Source organism: Hippocampus bargibanti, linkage group LG03 (genome assembly GCF_051943395.1).
Source record: "Hippocampus bargibanti isolate YZ-2025 linkage group LG03, ASM5194339v1, whole genome shotgun sequence".
Taxonomy (NCBI): domain Eukaryota; kingdom Metazoa; phylum Chordata; class Actinopteri; order Syngnathiformes; family Syngnathidae; genus Hippocampus; species Hippocampus bargibanti.
The window spans coordinates 5,274,311-5,291,334 of record NC_142736.1 but is presented as its reverse complement, the minus strand read 5'-3'; the positions used below and the strand labels follow the sequence as shown (position 1 = coordinate 5,291,334).

At 41.4% G+C, this 17,024-nt stretch overlaps 1 protein-coding gene across 3 annotated transcripts; it reads left to right on the top strand.

Moving 5' to 3' along the window:
• The first annotated feature begins 810 nt into the window (after positions 1 to 810).
• On the top strand, positions 811 to 16,109 carry LOC148900148 (uncharacterized). 3 transcript variants are annotated; one of them, XM_088991620.1, is made up of 4 exons: positions 840 to 1,303; positions 5,582 to 5,733; positions 6,247 to 6,991; positions 8,922 to 9,897. In XM_088991620.1, the coding sequence occupies exons 1-4, from the start codon at positions 1,189 to 1,191 to the stop codon at positions 8,960 to 8,962; spliced, it is 1,053 nt and encodes a 350-aa protein (XP_088847746.1). In that variant the 5' UTR covers positions 840 to 1,188; the 3' UTR covers positions 8,963 to 9,897. The 3 variants fall into 3 exon arrangements, with proteins under 3 accessions (XP_088847745.1, XP_088847746.1, XP_088847744.1); XM_088991619.1 differs by lacking the exon at positions 8,922 to 9,897 and adding an exon at positions 12,852 to 16,109 and having other exon boundaries at positions 811 to 1,303; positions 5,582 to 6,478; XM_088991618.1 differs by having other exon boundaries at positions 841 to 1,303; positions 5,582 to 6,991.
• The last annotated feature ends 915 nt before the right edge of the window (positions 16,110 to 17,024 follow it).

The window sequence follows — 17,024 nt, the reverse complement described above, 5'->3', positions numbered from 1 at the left end:
CCTAAGCAGGCTGTTGTACGAACGATCCAAATTGAGCCTCACACCACCATATCGGTTTAGTGAAGGATTTAGCTGTTATATGAAAATCGCCTCTTTTACTCCCCTTTCAAACCATCCACGTTCTTTCGCTAAGATTTTAACCTTGTTATCGTCAAATGAGTGGTTGCCAGCCTTTAGGTGCATATGTACTGCCGATTGAGGCCCACTAGTATTATCACTGCAATGTTGATAAAGTCTTTTTTTGAGAATTTGTTTAGTCTCCCAAATGTAATGCTCTTTAAAATTTTCATTCTTACAATGTATTGAATAAACTAGTACATTACTTTGTTTTTCATTTGGCAGCCTGTGTTTTGGATGCATTCATTTTAGCCTTAAAGTTTTTATCGGTTTGAAATAAGTAGGAATTTTGTGTTGCCAAAGGACACCTTCAAGGAAGTACAGATGACGGCTGAAGAAACCTTTTCGTCGATGGACCACTCCTGTACGACTGAGAGCTTACAAAGACGGACTTTATTTAAAGTCTTCATCGAAGAAGTCAACTACAGGTTACAGTAAACATAACGAACACGTCACGATTACATGTACGGAATACGCAGAGATAAACAAAAAAGAGCCCGGGGGGTTAGTTGAACTGTGTTGGAATGTTTTTGTTCCGTCGACCATTTTATATTTGAGTTACTTCCGGGTCGACTGAACGCTGGCGCGTCTGCTGCCGCTGAGCTTCCGGGTTGAGTGGACGCAGAAAGAAATTATCATGTGACTGCCTTGGGAGTTTTGAAAGGCACTTATAGTTTAAATGTATTATTATTATTACTAAACAAAAAGCGAGTGAGATATGGACCGGGAGAGAAGGAGAAAAATATTTCGTGTGTGCGCGTCATAAAACATGGCTGACGTTTTGCGCATGCGCAATGCTGAGCTTGAAGACAGGGCTCTCGGCATGGCGGTCTTGGCCACTCAATTATTCTTCCCGATTGAGTCCTGCGCGTAGTCGAGCCTCAAACCAGACCGTCGCTTTGGGATCACCCGGACTATGATGTCAGGGATATCATCGTGTCCGAATTCAACTCTTCTGTGTGCACACTGAATCTAATCTGGCTAAACTAGCCAGCTAGCCGCTAAAGCGTAAACGCGTTCTATCAGCTCCACGTCTTAAAAGAGATTTGGTGAGTCTGAAGTGCTGCAAATATGTCTATGAGAAAGACAGAAGAACACAAGAAGGAATTTTGTGGAGCGGAAGAGGATATCAAGCCCCCACGTCACCTTGGCTACTTGGAACCTCTTCTTATCTTCCACAGAGCAGGTATTTTTTTCCCCTCCACTTGTTTCTCTTTCTCTCTGCATTACAGAAAAGTCTTGGGAAGCAGAACGTTTTCAGATTGGCTTGGAACCAGCACAATAATTTCATAATTATTTCATTAAATAATTTCATCTAGATCGTATTCATGTCACTAAGAGGGTACAGCATGTGCTGAAGAATGTGTCTTTATGTTGTCATATTATTTGTTGTTTAGTTTTTTTTTGTTATTTTGACTGACAGTTGGTGCCGCAAGAGTCGGTGCCTTTCCAGCAGCTCCTGTATTTTGTTTTTCTACTTCTTTCTTTCCTTTCCTCTTCCTTTCATAACTTTGCTGCTGTGAAATGTAAATGTAATAAACTGCGAGGCGAATATAGGTACATCCAATCCTATAAGACACTGGCTTGTGTCCTGTTTGGTTAGAATATTACAAGCTAACATTACCATTCACCATTGCCTTTTAATTTTAATGATTACGAATGGAATTAAATATTTACCTTATTGCGCAACGTTGTAACCTAACAATAGTTGTGAGAGGGATGACCAAAAAAGCCGGCAAGTTACTTACAGATGTTTTATTCCTAACAATTTCATCGAATGCAGAATTCTGGGTCTCAGCTCTTTGACACAGAAAATATTTGTATGTCCTCAAAATCAGTCGGCGGCAAAAAAGACTGAGACTGAGGAGCCCAGTTTTAAAAAGTATGACAGTGATGCCTAGCTTACGAACGCTTTAGTTTACGCAGTGGTGGGCCGTCAAAGCCAGCAAGGCCTTCTCTGCTGGCCTAACATAATCAGACATCATTATCATAATTATAATAAAAGTCAATTTCATTAAAAAAGTATTTTTTCTAAATATATATATATATAATTATTCTACATACTGTTTTCTTGATGTTATATTATATCCATTTGGTTATGCTCCTTTCAGTGTTGTAGTTTTAGGTCAGAGTTTTTAATCCAATCAGAATTCAGCTCATTTGTGTCGCCAGGCTGTATGAAATCTCACCGACGCCTTGAGAATCAACAGTGAGGGCGTCTGTGCGCTGTACACGAACGGGCACATGTAGTTGATATATAGTTGCCAATCAGATCACGAGTTGGCACAGTAAGGCCAGCTAGAGGGCCTCGCGTTGAACATGACGTACGCGTCCTGTGATTGGATACTCACTTTACCTCAGCCCTCAGCGGAGGCAGCGCTATGCAAATCAACCAAGCTGACAACAGATCAGACCTGGAAACTTTAGCAGAAAAACCAAGTATATCTACTCGCTTTTTTAACCCACAATGGCTGAAGGAGAGGACAACTCGCTGTTGCATGTAGGTAAGCCTATTCTCAAGAACAAATGAAAAAGATTTGTTTACTTTTATTTTCAACAAATAGTTCGTTTTGTGAACGTCTTGTTGTTTTTCTTACATTAAACTGACATTTTGTAATTTAGCGTAAAATCTTGTTAAAGATTGCATATTCTTGGTGGACTTCATAAAACTTTGTGGACAAATGATTTTAAATTTCCTTTTATTTTTAAGTGTTTGCAGTATCACGTATAGTGACAAGTTCTAATTGCTGATGCAGATTTATTGATGTGTAATTGCTCCGGAAAATAGCCTGTGTTGTAGACGATTAAGGTGATGCCACGTGTGCGTGTGCTTTTGTAAATGATATCTCCAGCCGTTATGTCATAAATTATGGTATTACGAGGGATATTTGTTCAAGTCGAACTAAGCAGGACTTCACTGAAGGCCTAGGTGTGAAATGCACGGCCCGCCACTGAGTTTACGAACCTTTTGCTTGACGAACATTAAATTCACGAGAATATAATGTTGGCATACGAACTAGTTTTTGGGAAACACAATGAGCGCCACAATGGCTGGCGGACTAGTTTTCAGCGGAACACCAAACTACACGGTCGAACAGCGCCCCGGTGGCTGGCGGACTAGTTTTCCACATCCACTTTCTTTGAGTGCAGATGTGGTTTGTTATTGAGTGGAGTACTATTGCTATTATATGTATCGGGCCTCTTTGCAATTTTTTGATGATGATACTAGTGCAGCGTGTTCTACCGGAAACAAATTCCTTGTGTTCTACATACTTCGCAATAAAGATGATTCTGATTCTGACCACAGGCTATTGCTAATCCAAAGAGGACACAAAAGAAAATGACAGTCGAGCAGAAGAGGTTCTTCGAAAAACACCAGCGTTTGTGTGACTTAGCGTCCAAGTACCAGGACGCTAAGTCGACCATTGCTACGAGTGGCTCTGGGTGTTTGTGTGTTGTCTAAGCAACGATCTCAGGCAATAAAAGAGGTTGAAAAACCTCTGTTGATTTGGATGAACGAAAAGCAGCTAGCAGGGGACAGTGTAAGTGAGGGTATCATCGCCGAGAAAGCACGGCAACTTCACTCGGATATCATCAAGAGTCAACCTGGAAGTTGGTCATCTATTGACAACTACCATTGTAAAGGTAAATAAAATGATGTCATTATACCGTACAATTTATTTCTTTAATTACAATTCAATAGCACATTTATTATACATAAAATAAGGTATATTTTGCGTACTTTGAAGGCTTATTATATTATGTTTTTTTATGTGTTTTTTATTATTATGTTTTATGGGGACCTGGGAACTGATTATTCTAATTTTTTTATGGTTTCTTATGGGAAATAAATGTTTGGCAGATTAACTTTTTGCCTTACACACACTTTCTGGAAATCAATTAAGTTTGTAAGCTGAGGTATCACTCTATGCATATTCAAATTTGGCTCAAACCAAGTAATCAATAGTTGATTGGATCCTTCTCCTTCTCTGGTCTGTGATGGTGTCTTCCTCTTTGGCGGGGTGGAGCGGAGATATCTCAAGTCACGTCCCCTTCAAGCAGCGTTGGTTTATGTTCTAACCTTTCATCTCCTTTGGGTGATGAGAACCAGCTGGTGCCTGAAAAAAACTCAACTCCCAACAAGCATTCTATCTCCGCTCGCTCATCCATCCATTGAAAGCAAAGCACTATTAATACTGATTAACTCACTATTTTAAAGGACAACCGACACAATTTTTTTGTTTCCTAACTGACATCAAAAAAATGTTTTCTAGCATCTAAAATACCCCAAACACGCAGGCTCATATTTTTAGTAAAATGAAAAACACCAATAAAATGATTTAACATGTCCAAGAACTACTTCAGAATCAGAATCAGAATCATCTTTATTGCCAAGTATGTAGAACACACAAGGAATTTGTCTCCGGTAGAACACGCTGCACTAGTATCGTTGTCAAAAAAACTGCTAAGTGGCACTATACAGTTCCATTTTGGCTACTGTTGAAAGAGTTCAAAGAGTTAATGGCTTGGGGGAAGAAGCTGTTTAAATGTTTACTTCATAATGAAACCGGAAATGGCCAGTTTCAGAAGGTCCCGCCCCCTTGTTCGTGACGTCACGTCAAGACGTCTTGCCTTCCTCGAGAATCAAAACAATGGCTTCAGATTCGGAAAGATGCTTTCTTGTTACTCATTCAGTTATGAATACGATTCAAATAGTTCTGAAGAGGAAAGCATAAATGTTTACAATCGATTAAAAAAGTACTCCCGTATCAATTCGAGCTGTCAGGAGTCCAATGTAGCGTCCCAGAAAATGCACAAGATGGCGCCCAAGCTCCGTTGGAAATGGGCTGATTTGTCTGCTGGGAATTTGTGTCAGCGAGTATCAAATAGTACTCTTGGTGCAACACACAACGATTCACCATCGCATTATATATGTGTTTTCCTTCTAATTTCGCCATTAACACGGATCAACACAAAGTTTTCAGACCAAACAAAGTACCTAAAATGCATTGTATGTCGCTTTCTCGGTCAGTGACAATACCTCCGTGCCGTCACGGTAGGCATCGTCACCAACTCAAAAACAAGACTTCCTGAAAATTCAGCGCGAGTCTTAAAACGTAAAATATAGCTATATACGGTGGAATCTTTGTAAAATACGCTCGGTAGAAGTCATTTGAAGTGATTTTACAAATTATGGACGCAACTTGTCCGGAGGCGGCGGTTGGCCTTTAATGTTTATCCTAAACAATGTTTAACACGGCTAACTAAATGTAATAAAATATTTATTTTCTTCATTACATCACAGAAAAGTCTTGAGAAAACAGAACGTTTTCAAATTAGCTTGTGACCGGCACATTAAGACACTGGCTTGCGTCGCCTTGTGGCTACATTTTGCTAACTCACTGTTGCTTCATCTTATTTCAACTTTCTTGTGTGTTATGGAACAAAAATTCTCCCCCCGCAGACTTCAAAGAAGAAAATTTGGAGCCTGAGCAGCAGGATCTAGAACCCCCCCAAAGTCAAGAGGAGGAAGCAGGGAAGCACCCTAACGTGAAAGAAGAAGAGTGGCAGGAGGAAATCGGCCCAACTTTGACAACGCACGCCAGGACACACACGGTGAAGAAACCCTTTGCCTGCTCCTTTTGTGGAAACCAATTTTCTCGGAAGACAACTTTAACAAACCACATCAGAACACATACTGGGGAGAGACCTTTTGCCTGCTCAATTTGCGAGAAACGATTTTCTCGGAAGCTAATTTTAACAAACCACATCAGAACACATACTGGGGAGAGACCTTTTGCCTGCTCAATTTGCGGGAAACGGTTTTATGCTAAGTGCGATTTAGCGAGGCACACACCAAGTCACACCAGAGAAAAAACCTTTGCCTGTTCAATTTGCGAAACTCGATTCAGTCAAAAGTCGCATTTGAACAAGCACAGAAGAACGCACATTGAACAAAAACCATTTGCCTGCTCGGTTTGTGGGAAAAGATTCATTAAGAAATCACATTTGGCAAGGCACGCCATAAGACACACCGGAGAAAAAAAATTTGCCTGCTCATTTTGTGGTAAAGCATTCTATTTAAATAATGAGTTAACCAGACACATAATGACTCACTGCGGGGTAAAGCCTTATGCCAGTCAAGAGGAGGAGGCACGAGAGCGCCCTCACGTGAAAGAAGAAGAGCAGGAGGAGGATATCAGCAACTTTCCGTTGACTGGCGTCAGTGTGACGAAAGAAGAAGCTGATGGAGAACAAGACGGAGGATCCCACTCGGATTGCCTCTTGGCTCCACTTTCCGAAGACGACGACAATGTCACCTCGCGGTCTTCTGACACGGAGGATGAGCAACAGTCCAAAGGTGAGCCGACATGTGGTGCGGGCAACGGACGCCCGAAATGTCCCCAATGTGGCAAAACCTTTGCCAGTAAGTCAAATTTGAGAATGCACACCAAAACTCACACGGGGCAGAAACCTTTTGCCTGCCCAGTTTGTGGGAAAAGATTCATTAAGAAATCACATTTGGCACGGCACGCCATAAGACACACCGGAGAAAAAAAATTTGCCTGTTCATTTTGTGGTAAAGCATTCTATTTAAATCACGAGTTAACCAGACACATAAGGACTCACTGTGGGGTAAAGCCTTATGCCAGTCAAGAGGAGGAGGCACGAGAGCGCCCTCACGTGAAAGAAACAGAGCAGGAGGAGGATATCAGCAACTTTCCGTTGACTGGCGTCAGTGTGACGAAAGAAGAAGCTGATGGAGAACAAGAAGGAGGATCCCACTCGGATTGCCTCTTGGCTCCACTTTCCGAAGACGACGACAATGTCACCTTGCAGTCTTCTGACACGGAGGATGAGCGACAGTCCAAAGGTGAGGACGCCCGAAATGTCCCCAATGTGGCAAAATCTTTGCCAGTAAGTCAAATTTGAGAACGCACACCAGAACTCACACGGGGCAGAAACCTTTTGCCTGCCCAGTTTTTGGGAAGACGTTTGCTCACAAGTTAACTTTCAAGGACAACCGACACATTTTTTTTGTTTCCTAACTAACATCAGAAAAACGTTTTATCGCATCTAAAACACCCAAAACACGCAGGCTGATATTTTTAGTAAAATGCAAAGCACCAATAAAAATGACTTAAAGTTGCCCAAAACTGGCACTAATGAGCTCAAAACTGGAGAGATTCAGAAAGTCCCGCCCCTTGTTCGTGACGTCACATCAGGATTGACCCACCCACAAACTCCCTTGCTCCAGAATCAAAACAATGTCTTCAGAGAGTTCAGATTTGGAAAAAGATGCTTTCTTGTTACTCATCCAGTTATGAATATGATTCAAATAGTTCTGAAGAGGAAAGCATAAATGTTTGCGATCGATTAAAGAAGTCCTTCCATATCAATTTGAGCCGTAAGCATATATGAAGCTCCATGAATAAGCAATATAGCATCAACTTTCTTGATATGTGACATATAAGGACATGAATAACAAATAAGCTAAAAGATGTCAACATTAATTGTTGAATGGTTGTGCATGCAAAAAGTTTCAGGATGAAAAGTGACGAACTTACGTATGACTAGCGAATCGCAATCCACATCAAATCCAGAATTTAATCACGGGGTCAAGAGAAGCATTCATGTTTGATTGACAGAAAAGACTGACTGTCAGAATGATACGTACCAAGTTTGACTGTCATGGAAGCGTACTTTTGACTCCACCAAAGAGCTCGGTCCCCGATTCTGAAGAATGCCATCATCTATGGCTTGGAAGAGCTCCATTTTACTGATATACGTTCGACAAAATCATTTACGAGCTGGATGATCAAGCCTCGAGAGGAGCAGAAACAACACGAGAGGATGACAGCGGTTATCCATCGCTAACTCCAGTTAGCTCTTTGTTGTCCTTTGGCTGGTGCTCTCCGGATAAAAGCTAACAGCAGATGCATGCTTGTCCGATCGGTTTGCTCCACTAATATGGCGAATGCTCTCTTTCACCACTGGAAGCAACTTTCTCCCCATTGTCAGGCTGAGAGGGTGACAGCGGTTATCCAAGCGGGGATTCGCTAACTCCGGTTAGCTCCTCGTTAGCCTCCGGCTGGTGCTCTACTGCTCTGGTCCATTGGAAATGTCTGGTTTGTCTGCTGGGAATTTGTGTCAACTTTCACCTTCTTTATGCGTGTTACCGCAATTGGCTGCCACACAACGATTCACCAACGCATTATTCATGTAGTTTTCTTCTAATTTCAACACAACGTTTTCAGAAACAAAGTACCCAAAATGCATTGGGTGTATCGCTTTCTTTGTCAGGGGCGTTCCCAATGCGATGTCATGTCCGGCATCAACATCAACTCGAAAACAAGACTTCATGAATATTCAGTGCGAATTTTAAAACGTAAAATATAGCTACATGCAGTGGAATCTTTGTAAAACGCGGTCAGTAGAAGTTATTTGAAGTGATTTTACAAATTATGGACGCAACTTGTCCAGAGATGTCGGTTGTCCTTTAACAAACCACGTCAGAACACATACTGGGGAGAGACTTTTTGCCTGCTCAATTTGCGGGAAAAGATTTTTATGTCAAGAAAGATTTAGCAAGGCACATACCATGATGTCAGTCCGGAGAAAAAAAAACATTTGCCTGTTCAATTTGCGGAACTCGATTCAGTCAAAAGGTGAATTTGGACAAGCACAGAAAAACACACACCGGTGAAAAACCTTTTGCCTGCTCACGCAAAAGGAAAATTTGACAAGGCATAAAAGATAACACTGTGGAGATAATCCTTTAACTTTTTTCCTTTGTGTTCCAGCATTTGCCAGAGAGGACTCTTCTTCAAAGGACATACAGTAAGAAGGCACAATTTGGAGAAAACACATTTGCCTTTTATGAGAGCAACTTTCGAGGCACGACCTGAATTGAAGCGCAGTGAATTTGTTTTTGACTCCACTTGTTTGAATTCTTTTGGACTTTGTCATGAGAGGACTGAGTGGTCATCGTCCCTCGTTTCCTGTTTTCCTGTTCTTGCCCAGGAATTATCTTTTCCTATCGTGTCCGACGAAATATTGCCATTTGACATTGATAGAGATTAGACATAATAGAAGTTATCGTATTGAAAAGTTTCATGCTGTTATATGCGTCGTGAATATGTGTGACTAGAATACACAATTGAAGCACAGAGAAACCTGGGGTCAATCTGAGGTAAACAAACACAGCATGTTAACCTGTCATCTTCATCTAGGACAGGGGTGGCCAATCAGTCAGAGACTAAGAGGCACATTTTTTACTATGTTACTGCAAAGAGCCACATTAAGATGGTGGCGCGTGAACACGCAGCGGCTCCCCTCTCTCCCGGAAAATTGGCGTTTTTCTGTTTATTATGTTTGTTAAAGACATTATAAGTGCCTTCCTTGTACGCTGGGTCCGAGAGGACAGTCATTTCATCTTTTCTGTATTTCATGCATATGAGCATATTTGACAAGAACGCTGCCTTTGATAAACATCGGCACACATGAACACCCCATCGCCCCATCCCTCACACACAGACCTCTGCTCAGACAGATTTATTATAAGTATCACATTTTAAATACAAAATCAACAAATATCGGAAATTGACTCCGAGAGTACTAAAGGCAACAAAGAACACTGTCTTTACACACACAAACTCAGTTCAACCAAGTCCACAAACAAAAATATGTATAATAATTTACAATAGTGTGCATGTTGCTTAGTGGGGCTTCTGGCATTCTTTGTCTTGGACAATCCTCATTAAATCTGGCTTGCATTCTGTTGTTGCCACTCGAAGCAATTCTTTTACATGAGTGTCAGTCCGAACCGATCGATGCTTTGATTTCACATGTTTCAGGGTAGAAAAAACAGACTTGCAGACGTGTGCTGACCCAAACATTGACAGTATTTTAAGCGCAGCCGGTTTGACATTGGGGTATCTTTCCATTGGCACGCGTTTCCAGAACTCAATGGTCCCTTCCCTTAAAGCAGGTTTCAATTGATCTTCCTCACAAAGATCGATCATCTCTAACTCAGCCGCAGCTTCATCTGTGACTAGCAGGGCTTTCAAACAGTCCGTCTCCGCATTAAACGGGTCGACTAGGAACGTAGACCACGGAATCGGGTCATAAAGTTTTCATGCAAGTTTTCAACCAGTGTTGCATGTCTGGCTCTGTGCTTATTCAGGGCGGCACTGATGACTTGCCCGCTGGCTTTTAGCAGAGTGGAAAAATGTGTTAAATCTCCCTTTTGAATATGCTTCAGTTTGTTGACAAACGCAAACACACTTTGCACCAAGTCAGCCAGAATTTTTGACTTACCCTGCAGGGTAAGGTTCAGTTTGTCCAAGTGACACAGCATGTCGACCAAAAAGCCAGATCCATAATCCACTCGTGGTCCGACAGCATGGGATAGTCCTTGTCTTTCTCTTCAATGAACAGTTTCACAGCATGATGCAAGCATTACGGTCTCTGGGTGCTTGGTAAATTTTCGGAAAAAAATATCTGCTTTTCAGTCTGAGTTTTTAAGAGTTTGAGTTTGGGGAATTCTTGGTCGATGTTCGCGTGGAGTGAGCTGAAGTGGTGCTGAAGATTTGACGCTTTGAAATGCGCCAATGAGGCCTGACATATAAGGCAGAATGGCTTGCCCTTACGCTCACAAAAAAATATAAACTCTCCCACTCTGTTAAAAACGTCCTGTGTTCGTCTTCGGATTTTCGTTTAGCTGTGCATTTTTTCCCTGCCATTTTGAGAGCGAACTTGACGGAAATGAATTGTTTATGTCGTAAACAATTTGTGTCGAGTCTCTTGACTGGTTGGCCACACGTGGTTTACGACATAAATGATTGGTAGAGAAAAACGAGGTAAAAAAAAAAACATGGTCAGCTTGATACCGTAATTTCAGGACTATGAGGTGCACTTAAAAGTCTTCACGACTCTCAGGTGCTCTTAAAAGTCGTACATTTTCTCCAAAACGCGCAGCGCGCACTATGGTCGCGGAATTACGGTACATAGAGGATGAATGGCAGCGCCAGCGCCAAACATTTTTTACCCTTGTCATGTGGACGCCCCTTAAGAGCCGCATGAAATTAGCCAAAGAGCTGCATGCGGCTCGGGAGCCGCGGGTTGGCCAGGCCTGATCGAGGACATACATGGGCAAACTACGGCACGCGGGCCGTTAGGCTTTTTAATCCGGCCCGCCGAATTTATAGTAAAAACAGTGTCTGAAACTCATGACAAAAAATTAGCGGACATCAGGGCTGACAAACCAGGGCAGACAACTCTGAAAAGTTGCCTGCCCTTTTTTCACAACTTGTAACACAACAAGACGACTAATCGCAAAAAAAAACCATTGTTGCAAAGTATAAAGGATTTTTTAAATTAAAGGTCAACCGACGTCACTTTTTTGTTAACTGACATCAGAAAAACGTTTTATAGCATCTAAAATACCCAAAACACGCAGTATGATATTTTTATTCAAATACAAAACACCAATAAAAATGACTTAGTGTCCAAAATCCAGCAGCTCCTGTGTTTTGCTTTTCTACTTTCATTTCTTTCATCACTTTGCTGCTGTGAAATGTAAATTTCTCCACTGCGAGACTAATAAAGGCAAATCCAATCCAATCCAAAATCTGCAAAAAATTGAGCTGCGAATTGGGCATTTTCAGAAAGTCCCGCCCCCAGTTCGTGACGTCACGCCAAGACGTCTTGCATTGGTGGAGAATCAAAACAATGGCTTCAGATTCAGAGAATATGCTTTCTTGTTACACATCCAGTTCTGAATATGATTCAAATAGTTCTGAAGAGGAAAGCATCCATGTTTGCAATTGATTAAAGAATTTATTCCGTGCCATTTTGAGGCAAACGGCTGGGGGAGAATGTCGCACCCAAAAATGGCCACCGAGCTGTTATAAGGAATGAATGAGCCCGTTTCCACAGGCTGATAAATTCCTTCCATGGAGCTTGGTCGCCCTCTTCTGGCGGCTTTTGGGTGCAACACAAGGTCTTCGACCAAACAGTACAGCAAAATACATTGACGTGATGGAAGGACTGCTACAATATGTCTTTTTGTCGGTCAGGGGGCGTTCCTTTAGTGACGTCACGTACTGACTCGTTACCAACTCAAAAACAAGACTTCCTGAATATTCAGCGCGAGTCTTAAAACGGAAAATATAGCTATATGCGGTGGAATCTTATTAAAATACGCTCAGTAGAAGTCATTTGAAGCCATTTTACAAATTATGGACACAACTTGTCCACAGACGTCGGTTGTCCTTTAAGACTTTACTTTTTTTAGTTTGTGCTCCAGCATTTGCCAGAGGGGACTCTTCTTCAAAGGCCATACAGTAAGAAGGCGCAATTTGGAGAAAACACATTTGCATGCTTAATTTTTTTGAGGGGAAAAGAAGAATTGAATTGATAAATGCCTTTTGGAAAAAAGGCAATTGATTCATCTATCCATTTTCTGGAGTGTTCAATCAGCCTGCTATGCCGGAGCGGGATTTGAACTCACAACCTCCACACTGTGAAGTCGGCGTGCTAACCACTTGACCACAAAACCACAATTCTAAATGTCAAATGGAACTCCAATCACAGTCATTATTTTTGACTTTATATTTGAAAACGAGTAATTCATTCATTTGTTGTGCGCTCTGTATGTAATATGTAGAGGGGATTAAACATTTTTGGTTTCACTCTATTTTTATGACTGCTTTGTTTCCTGCATATGATAGCTATTCATGTTAAGCGCTACAGTTTGCCTACCAGCCCAGCATCAGTGTGGAGGACGCATCATCTACCTCCTCCACTCGGCGCTGCTGCACCTGGAGAATGCTGGGAGCACGGTGAGGATCACGTTCTTCGATTTCTCCAGTGCGTTCAACACCATCCGGTCCAATCTACTGGGGGACAATCTGCGGCATGCCGGAGTGGACCACCACTTCACATTTTGGATTACAGATTACAGTGGGACCTCGGTGTACGAACACCTTGCCTTACGAACTTTTTGATATACGAACGTGAAATTTCTCAAAATTAAACCTTGGCATATGCACTACTTTTCGGGATACACACGGAGCGCCACCCCACCACGGCTGGCGGAGTAATTTTCGGCGGAAGAACACCAAACCACACGACCCCTTTCTCTGAGGGCACGCGTCGTTCGTCTTCAAGGATTTATCACAGATACTTTTGCTGTTATGGGACCGAAAAAGACCCCACCATCAGCTCGTGTTCAGCCGAAGAAGACACAAAACAAAATTTTGTTGAGGAGAGAAGGAGATCATTGAGAAACACAAACGAGGTGTGCGTTTGTCTGACTTCACGGCCCAGTACCAATATGCTAAATCCACCATTGCTACCATCCTTCGCAACAAAGAAGCTATTAAATGTGCGTGTGTTGCTAAAGGTGTTTCTGTGCTGTCAAAGCAACGGTCTCGGGCAATAGAAGAGGTTGAAAAACTTCTGTTAATTTGGATTAACGAAAAGCAGCTAGCCGGGGATAGCGTGAATAAAGCAATTATATCCGAGAAAGCACGGCCAATTCACGCTGATATCGTCATGCGGCAACCTGAAAGTTCGCCGTTTATTGATGATTTTAAAGCTAGCAAAACTTTAAGTGCCGTACAGGGATTCACTACAATACTCGTCATGGTGAGACAGCCAGTTCTGACAGTAAAGCTGCCAAACCCCAAGAGGGATCATTCCTCGAAATGGTGAAAGAAGAAGGCTACGTTCCTCAGCAAGTATTTAATGCAGATGAGACCGGCCTTTTGTGGAAAAAGATGCCTAACCGGACTTTCATAACACAGCAAGAGAAGTCTGAACCCCATTCCATCAGGCCATCTACGACCATCACAAAGGTAAATAAAACGACTTTATTATACAGTAGTTTATTTCTTTAATTACAGTCCTTATGGAATGTGACTCCTTCCAAACAGCAGTTCCCTTCCGACCTGTCAACCCATTCCATCAAGCTATCAGCGACCATCACAAAGGTAAATAAAACGACTTTATTTCACAGTACAGTTTATTTCTTTAATTACAGTCCTTATGGAATGTTACTCCTTTCAAACAGCAATTCTCTCCGACCTGCCACTCCATTCCATGAAGCCATCAATGACCATCACAAAGGTAAATAAAACGACTTTATTATACAGTGCAGTGTATTTCTTTCATTGCATTACAATAGCACATTTATTATACATAGAATAAGGTATATGGTTTGTAGTTTTGAGGCTTATTTAGTTGAAAATTATATTTTATGGAGACCTGGGAACGGATTATTCTCATTTTAATGGTTTCCTATGGGAAATTAATTTTTGGGATACCAACGTTTCGCCTTACACACTCTGTCTGGGAACCAATTAAGTACGTAAGCCAAGGTCCCACTGTAGATAACTAATAGATAGCGAGCTAGCTAGTTAGACAGCTAGTAGATAGCAAATAGATAGCTAGCTAAGTAGCCAGCAACGGTGAACCCGTTCAACCGGGAATAACTCAAATAGATCAAGCTAGCTAACTAATAGATGAGTAATAGATAGCTAGCTAGTCAGACAGCTAATAGATAGCAAATAGCTAGCTAGCTAGGTAGCCAGCAACGGTGACCCCGTTCACCGATGTAATTATAATATCTGAGGGTGCAAATTCCACCATGACGTCCCTGATCCACTGCTGAAATTGATGCTTTGATCCTCTCTTTCATCTAGAACTGCTTCATGTCATCACAAAGAGGGTACAGCAAGTCCAGAAGAATGAATGACTCTGTGTCTTTGTGTTGTCATTTGTTATTTTTGGTTTTCCCAAGATGGCGGCGCATGAACACGCAGCGGCTCCCCTCTCCCGGCAAATTGGCGTTTTCATGTTTATTATATTTGTTAAAGTCATAAGTGCCTTGCAAGCTGGGTCCGAGAGGACATTAATTTCATCTGTGCTGTATGTCATGCATATTAGCATATTTGACAATAAAGCTGACTTTGACTGAGGGACCAATTGTATAATGTGTATTGGTATGTTTTCCCTGAATCAAAGTGATTGATAGGCACATGCTGCATGTACTTTCCTTGTGAAATTATAACCAATAAAAAAAGACATGAAACAGCTAGCTAGCTATTTGCTGTCTATTATCTATTTAACTAATGAGCTGGCTATCTAGCTATCTATCTATCTATATATTAGCTTGCTATCTAGCTATGTAGCTATTAACTAGTTATTAGCTAACTATCTATTAACTAGCTATTAGCTAGTTATCTGGCTAGCTATTGATTTGCTGTCTATTAGTTATTTAACGAACTAGCTGGCTATCTAGCTAGCTATTGATTAGCTATCTATCTGTCTACCTATCTATTAGCTATCTATCTATCTATCTATCGATCTATCTAATTGAGTTATTCCGTGTTGAGGGAATGCTGGAGCGTGTGGCTGCCGCTGCTCACCCGCATAAAAACCTATCCAGTGACTGTTAAGTGACCTTGAGAGTTTTGAAAGGCGCTTAGAAATTAAATGTATGATGATAATGATGAAACAGGGGGGAAAGTGTGGGAATTTCACCTGTAGTTCATTCCTGCGTAGGAGAAAATATGCATCTTGGGTGCAAAACGTGTGACGAGACTATGGAAGGACTCAATTGTGGATGTCTGGTGTTGGCCAGAGAGTTGGCCAGAGAGCTCGGCAATGTCCTTGCAGAGTCTCAGTGTTGGTTTCCAACTTGATGGCTACCAGAGAATCTGATTTTTATATAAATCGGAAAAATATGGTGGAAATTGAGCCACATCTTGACAGAATCAAAATTATATTCATAGTTTTGCATTACAAACAGTTCATCAAAGTGAATCGAATGAGTACTTTCCGAAGCAAATCCTAATTAAATAACTTATGTCAAACCTTCATTAACAGTCCACACAGCAAACGTATAACAATTACTTAGCAGGTGGCTGAATCCTTTTGTCGCATCCTCTTAGTGCCGTTTTGGCTGTGCTTGGTCGGCAAAATCTTTTGACTGAAACAAAAATAAATGTATGTATTAATATCATGCAAGCTGAGACAAAAAAAAAACTAGAATGGACTTATTAATCAATATCAATATGACCCAGCATATCAAGTGAATATTATTTGCATATTTGAACAATATTTTTTTAGCTTGTAAGAGCTAAATATGACATGTGAAGCATAAGTGAAGCTCCGTGAATTAGCAATGGAGCATCCACTCCGTTGATATGTGGCATATCAGGACATGAATGACACATAATAAGCTACAAGATGTCAAAATCAATGCAGATTGTTTCATAGTTGTGCATGCAAAAAGTTATTTCAACTTTCAAGATGAAAAGTGACGAACTTACGTATGAATGGCCTTCTATACAATGGAGTTCATCAGAAGAAAATTGTAGTGAATCGCAATTCACAACAAATTGAGAATTTAATCACCGGGTCAAGAAAAGCATTCGTGTTTGATTGACAGAAAAGACTGACTGTCAGAATGATACGTACCAAGTTTGACTGTCATGGAAGCGTCCTTTCGGCTCCACCAAAGAGCTCGGTCCCCGTTCTGAAGAATGGCATCAACTTTGGCTTGGAAGAGCTCCATTTTACTGATTTACGTTCAACAAAATCATTTACGAGCGAGATGATCAGCCTCGAGAGGAGCAGAAACAAGACGAGAGAATGACAGCGGTTATCCAAGTGGCTAATCGCTAACTCCGTTTAGCTCCTTGTTAGCCTCCGGCTGGTGCTCGACTGTTCTGATCCGTTGAAAATAGCTGGTTTGTCCACTGGGAATTTGTGTCAACTAACACCTTCTTTATGCATGTTACGGCAATTGGCTGCCACACGATTCACAATCGCGTTATTTATGTAGTTTTGCTTCTAATTTCACAATCACCATGTTTTCAGGCGAAAAAAAGTACCCA

Bases quoted from the DNA above. Each gene is read 5' to 3' on its own strand.
- LOC148900148 (XM_088991618.1), top strand. From the start codon at position 1,189: ATGTCTATGAGAAAGACAGAAGAACACAAGAAGGAATTTTGTGGAGCG. The intron at 1,304-5,581 runs GTATTTTTTTCC...CTCCCCCCGCAG, and splicing joins TCTTATCTTCCACAGAGCAG to ACTTCAAAGAAGAAAATTTG. The intron at 6,992-8,921 runs GTGAGGACGCCC...TTTGTGTTCCAG, and splicing joins GGATGAGCGACAGTCCAAAG to CATTTGCCAGAGAGGACTCT.